The sequence below is a fragment of the Hippocampus zosterae genome, chromosome 9 (genome assembly GCF_025434085.1).
Source record: "Hippocampus zosterae strain Florida chromosome 9, ASM2543408v3, whole genome shotgun sequence".
In the NCBI taxonomy this organism is placed as follows: Eukaryota; Metazoa; Chordata; class Actinopteri; order Syngnathiformes; family Syngnathidae; genus Hippocampus; species Hippocampus zosterae.
Window position 1 is genome coordinate 7,379,770 of NC_067459.1, and position 6,779 is coordinate 7,386,548.

The 6,779-nt window shown below is 48.2% G+C and overlaps 1 protein-coding gene across 1 annotated transcript in view; it reads right to left on the bottom strand.

Moving 5' to 3' along the window:
* LOC127607991 (uncharacterized) overlaps nucleotides 1-4,761 on the bottom strand; it is a 29,474-nt gene extending 24,713 nt beyond the window's left edge. The window contains exon 1 of the mRNA XM_052076789.1: nucleotides 3,946-4,761. Within this exon, the coding sequence (XP_051932749.1) occupies nucleotides 3,946-4,761 (816 nt within the window). The remainder of the gene's footprint in view (nucleotides 1-3,945) is intronic.
* Nucleotides 4,762-6,779: the final 2,018 nt, after the last annotated feature.

Genomic DNA, 6,779 nt, shown 5'->3' on the forward strand with positions numbered 1-6,779 from the left:
TCCTGAGATGTGATTGTGAGCGGGACTAGTTGTGTATATATATATATCATAAAAGGTGTGTTGGATTATAAGGCACACTGACATCTTTTGAGAAAATATGGTACATTAAAATCCCGGCTTGCTCCATTGATGTGAAAATAAAACGCTCCAGATCTAGTGTTAGATTTGTACATGTAATTGTGCAAATCTCAGTGTGAATGGTTGTGTATTCTCTTGTTGAATTCACTTCGAGTTCATTGTTGGATGCTGAATGACCTTTAAAGACACCATGGTGCAGTATGCAAGAGCGAGTGCAGTATGGGAGATTTCAGGTCTTGTTTGTGGTAATCTCGGGGCTGTCATTTGCGGTCGTGTTTTTGCCGTCGATGTCAACCTTGCCAGGGGTTATAAAGGAGTCAAAAGAGTGAGCCTGAGGCCGGAGCATGTCCTGTAAAGAACCTGGAAAGGGTTATTTGGTTATGTGTGGCTTTCTGGGAAACAATACATTTTTAAGCTCCCCTACGATCGTTGATGTTACAAACTGACACCGGCCCCCCATCAGAGAAGGGAAAAGTTATGCGGCCCTCAGAGGAAAAAGTTTGGGGACCCCTGGCTTAAAATGAGGCCCAGCAGTAGGAAGTAACATTCATGCAGCGATGAGCCAGGAATCACGCAAGGAGAGCTCCACCACAGCTCCGAATGGAGTAACCTCCAGACTTTATTTTACATTTACTTGCCGTGAGTGGAAATGACTGAAAATGAAGAATGTAGGCCTTTTGTTTGGATGTTGGGGTACAAAAAAGAGCTAGGCCTATGTGAATACCTTTCATACCTTTGAAGGCAGTTTAACGAAATGAACGATGAAAGTAGTAATCCAGGCATGCTAAACTTTATTGCAATGTTACTTATTGCACTTTGAAGCATCTGACAAAAAAAAAGACCACAAAAAACACCACCTGATTCCAATCATCAAGTCATCAGCAAGCGCTGTCGAGGCCTGAAACGATCATGAGTAATTGAATCAGGTGTGTTGCAGTAGGGAGGGATCTAAAATAGATAGAAGATGGCTCTCAAACAACCAGCATTGCCTACCACTGGTGTAGCCCAAATAAACAGGCATTATGTCAGAAGAGGGTATTTGACCCTAAAGTGTAAATCCAGCCTCAGGGCTACTCTTTGAAAAATTAAGGTGAGAACATGCACTGATTGCTAGTGACCATGCTGATTCATATAAACACATTCAGTGCAGTTGGGCTTGGACCACATTCAAGGCTCAGCTGACTATGTCCCCTTTTATGTATTTCAAGCTGCATAAGCCTGCCTTTTTTGTCCCGCACACTGCTTTATGGTAATGCAATTCAGTGAGGTGTCAAACATTGCTCTGGGAGTATTCCCACCCACATTGTGAAGGTCCAAGGAAACGTAGAATTCGACAGTTGCCAATATCGCCTCCTCATGTCATACATGACACCCAGGTATCAACAGTGTGACCCTACGTAGACAAGTGCAGGACTGAAAGCTCATTTAAATTGGACGCATTCCTGTGTTTGCGAGGCCCCGTTGCTGTCATGTTATCCATCCATCCATTAAATCAAATCCCGCCTTAGGGGCTGGCATGCATTTGGTGGGGAAACTGCAAGATTTGTAGGAAAACAACGGCACACAGACGCAAATTCCATTCCCGATCCCAGTTGTATTTTTTTACACTATGAATATGAAGCAGAAGGGGGATGCAGGGGTTTAATAAGATTCACACAGGACCCAGTCGGCAGCCTGGGGACCACCGCGGAAAGCTTCGGGGACTCATGATAGCAATAATGAGGGAGCACTGTAGTGTGGTCACATCTCCCATCCCCAGGCTCAAAAGAACACTGCTAGAAATGTTCACGTGTTTTTTACAGTAACTTACTGGCAACTCGAAGTTACGGCCATTTTAAGTTTCAGTAGCAGCACTTTATCTCAGTCGTAAGTAGATACTGTAAAGAGGGAATATGGTTATTGAGTGTAAATCAACTAACTTCACAGTACACTACTGAAACTATTTTTCTCATGCAGTCCTGACATTCCATTGAATCTGAAAAATTAAGTCACTGGAGTAATTGTACAGGCATTGGATTTCATTGAACGTCAACATTTTGTGGTGAATCATTTATTTGTCTTTTCTTGTAAATTTAAACAGAATAGAAATTAGCTTGCTGTGACTGCTCCGTAACACATAAAGTCAAAGAGAATCTGCATTAAATGTAGGAACATTTAGATAATATCTCGGTTTGTCAAACATAGCACATACTGACAACTTTGTAACCAGAGAACATTCATAACTTCAAGTGCATGCGTGTGGGTGGTGTCTGCGCAGTCCTGTTGCTGGTGGCAAAGGCTGGATGACTCGAGATGCATCTCCTACCTGCATTTCGTCCTATTGTTTACAGACAGGCAGATGACATCAAAAATTGTAATTTTAATATAAAAAAAAAATCCTCGTCTCACCCCCCCTCGGGTGGTGTCCGGGTGGTGTCCGTCCCTCATTCAGCTCGGGTCCTCTACCAGAGGCCAGGAAGCTTGAGGGTTCTGCGCAGTATCCTTGCTGTTCCCAGCACTGCACATTTCTGGACTGAGATGTCCGATGTTGTTCCCGGGATCTGTTGCAACCACTCATCTAGTTTGGGGGTCACTGCCCCGAGTGCTGCCGACCACCACAGGCACGACTGTCACCTTTACCTTCCAGGCTCTCTCCAGCTCCTCTCTGAGCCCGTGGTATTTCTCGAGTTTCTCGAGTTTCTCATGTTCCTTCTTCCTGATGTTTCCATCACTTGGGACCGCTACATCCACTACAACGGCTTTCCTCTGCCCTTTATCTAGGATCATGATATCTGGTTGGTTCGCCATTACCATCTTGTCAGTCTGGATCTGGAAATCCCACAGGATCTTCGCTCTGTCATTCTCCACCACCTTCGGAGGTGTTTCCCATTTTGACCTTGGGGTTTCCAGTACATACTCCACACAGATGTTTCGGTAGACTATGCCAGCCACCTGGTTATGGCGTTCCATGTAGACTTTCCCTGCCAGCATCTTACACCCTGCAGTTATGTGTTGGATCGTCTCAGGTGCCTCTTTGTACAACACACACCTTGGGTCTTGTCTGGTGTGGTATATCTGGGCCTCGATGGCTCTGGTGCTCAAGGCCTACTCCTGAGCAGCCAGGATGAGTGCCTCTGTGCTGTCCTTCAGGCCAGCCCTCTCTAGCCACTGATAGGACTTCTTGAGATCAGCCACTTCAGTTATGGTCCGGTGGTACATCCCGTGTAGGGGCTTGTCCTCCCATGATGGTCCCTCTTCCAGCGCCTCATCTTCTGTTCCCCATCGTCTGAGACATTCTCTGAGTACGTCATCCGTTGGAGCCTTCTCCTTAATGTATTAATGGAGCTTGGATGTTTCATCCTGGACAGTGGCTCTCACACTCACTAGTCCCCGGCCTCCCTCCCTTCGGCTTGCGTACAGTCTCAGGGTGCTGGATTTGGGATGGAACCCTCCATGCATGGTTAGGAGCTTTCGGGTCTTAACGTCCGTGGTCTGAATCTCTTCCTAGTTGTTTCGTGGTCAACCGTGACTGTGGGTTTCGAAGTAACCATTTAGCCCACATTCTCTGCATGTAACCCCTCTGACTAGGGTTGCTTGAGTAGTAGCATTCCAACAGAGCCATGTTATCGCATCTCGGCCATCTCCGCTTTTATAAAAAAAGAAAATCCTCATCTCACCCCTCGGGTGGTGTCCGTCCCTCATTCAGCTCGGGTCCTCTACCAGAGGCCAGGAAGCTTGAGGGTTCTGCGCAGTATCCTTGCTGTTCCCAGCACTGCACATTTCTGGACTGAGATGTCCGATGTTGTTCCCGGGATCTGTTGCAACCACTCATCTAGTTTGGGGGTCACTGCCCCGAGTGCTGCCGACCACCACAGGCACGACTGTCACCTTTACCTTCCAGGCTCTCTCCAGCTCCTCTCTGAGCCCTTGGTATTTCTCGAGTTTCTCATGTTCCTTCTTCCTGATGTTTCCATCACTTGGGACCGCTACATCCACTACAACGGCTTTCCTCTGCCCTTTATCTATGATCACGATATCTGGTTGGTTCGCCATTACCATCTTGTCAGTCTGGATCTGGAAGTCCCATAGGATCTTCGCTCTGTCATTCTCCACCACCTTCGGAGGTGTTTCCCATTTTGACCTTGGGGTTTCCAGTCCATACTCCGCACAGATGTTTCGGTAGACTATGCCAGCCACCTGGTTATGGCGTTCCATGTAGGCTTTCCCTGCCAGCATCTTACACCCTGCAGTTATGTGTTGGATCGTCTCAGGTGCCTCTTTGCACAACCTACACCTTGGGTCTTGTCTGGTGTGGTATATCTGGGCCTCGATTGCTCTGGTGCTCAAGGCCTGCTCCTGAGCAGCCAGGATGAGTGCCTCTGTGCTGTCCTTCAGGCCAGCCCTCTCTAGCCACTGATAGGACTTCTTGAGATCAGCCACTTCAGTTATGGTCCGGTGGTACATCCCGTGTAGGGGCTTGTCCTCCCATGATGGTCCCTCTTCCAGCACCTCATCTTCTGTTCCCCATTGTCTGAGACATTCTCTGAGTACGTCATCCGTTGGAGCCTTCTCCTTGATGTATTCATGGAGCTTGGATGTTTCATCCTGGACAGTAGCTCTCACACTCACTAGTCCCCGGCCTCCTTCCTTTCGGCTTGCGTACAGTCTCAGGGTGCTGGATTTGGGATGGAACCCTCCATGCATGGTTAGGAGCTTTCGGGTCTTAACGTCCGTGGTCTGAATCTCTTCCTTTGGCCACCTTATTATTCCTGCAGGGTATCTGATCACTGGCAGGGCATAGCTGTTTATTGCCCGGGTCTTATTCTTTCCATTGAGCTGGCTTCTTAGGACTTGCCTCACTCGCTGGAGGTATTTGGCCGTAGCCGCTTTCCTTGTTGCCAGTTCGAGGTTGCCATTGGCTTGTGGTATACCAAGGTACTTGTAGCTGTCCTCAATGTCTGCTATTGTTCCTTCAGGGAGTGAGACCCCTTCAGTGCGGACTACCTTTCGTCTCTTAGTCACCATCCGACTACATTTCTCAAGCCCGAATGACATCCCGATGTCGCTGCTGTAGATCCTGGTTGTGTGGATCAGGGAATCTATGTCCCTTTCGCTCTTAGCATACAGCTTTATGTCATCCATGTAGAGGAGGTGACTGATCGTAGCTCCATTTCTGAGGCGGTATCCATAGCCCGTCTTGGTGATTACTTGGCTTAGTGGGTTCAGTCCTATGCAGAACAGCAGTGGGGAGAGTGCATCAACTTGGTATATGCCACATTTGATGGACACTTGGGTAAGTGGCTTGCCATTGGCTTCAAGTGTGGTTTTCCACATCCTCATCGAGTTCGCAACGAAAGCTCTTAGGGTCCTGTTCACCTTATACAACTCCAAGCATTCAGTGATCCATGTATGTGGCATCGAGTCATAGGCTTTCTTGTAATCAATCCAAGCTGTGCACAGGTTGGTACGTCGGGACCTGCAGTCTTGTGCGACTGTTCTGTCAACCAGGAGCTGGTGTTTGGCTCCTCTGGTATCTCTACCAATGCCCTTCTGCGCTTCGTTCATGTATTGTTCAATGTGTCCACTTATCTTAGCCGCAATGATGCCTGACATGAGCTTCCATGTTGTGGAGAGACAGGTTATTGGCCGATAGTTGGATGGGGCTGCACCCTTCGAGGGATCCTTCATGATCAGGATCGTTCGCCCTTCGGTTACCCATTCTGGGTGAGTCCCATCCCGCAGCAGCTGGTTCATTTGTACTGCTAGACGCTCATGGAGTGCTGTGAGTTTCTTTAGCCAGTAGGTGTGGACCATGTCTGGGCCTGGTGCTGTCCAGTTCTTCATATCTGAGACTCTTTCCTGTATGTCTGCCACTGTTATGGTAACTGGGTTCTGTTCAGGGAGGTTGCTGTGCTCCTCTCTCAGGGTCACCAGCCATTGTGCACTGCTGTTATGTGCAACCTCCTTCTCCCATATTCCTTTCCAGTACCTTTCAGTTTCCAGTCTTGGTGGGTCAGCTCTGTTGTTAGGACCATGCCACTGAGCGTACACTTTCGCAGGTTGTGTTGCGAACAGCCTGTTTATTCGTCTGGCCTCATTCTCTTTCGTGTACCGCTTTAGGCGACTGGACAAGGCTTGGAGCCTTTGTTTGGCAGTTTCGAGTGCTTCAGGTATGGTCATCTGGATGTACCTCTCGGGTATCGGCCTTTTCATCACACCTCTCTGGGCCTCCGTCAATTGACTCACATCTTTCCGGGCCGCCTTGATCTTAGCTTCCAACCGTCTTTTCCATGGTGGGTAACGTATCTCATGGTTTCCATGGTTGCTCTTATAGCCCAGAGTCTCCAGGATCACTGATGCTGAAGCATATATCAGCTCATTGGTTTCTGTGATCGTTACGGTAGGGATCGCCCTCAGTGCTGCATTCACACTTTCTATGAGACTTTCAGATGGTACTTCACATAGCCTTTGTAATCGGTTTCTAGGTTGCCCAGCTTTCATTCTCGCCATGATCTTAGCTTTCAGGTCAGTTGCTGCCTCGCTCAGCATTTCATTCATTGGGGCTGGCCACCCAATCTCATCATCTGCATTCATTGGGGCTTGCCTCCCAATCTCTTGTATGACCTCCTCCTCTGATCTGGCAGCCTGGGGCCCTTCACCATGGAACCTGCGTTGTACCTCATCAATCTCAAGTTGTGACAGCAGTTGCCGTTTGTGGATGT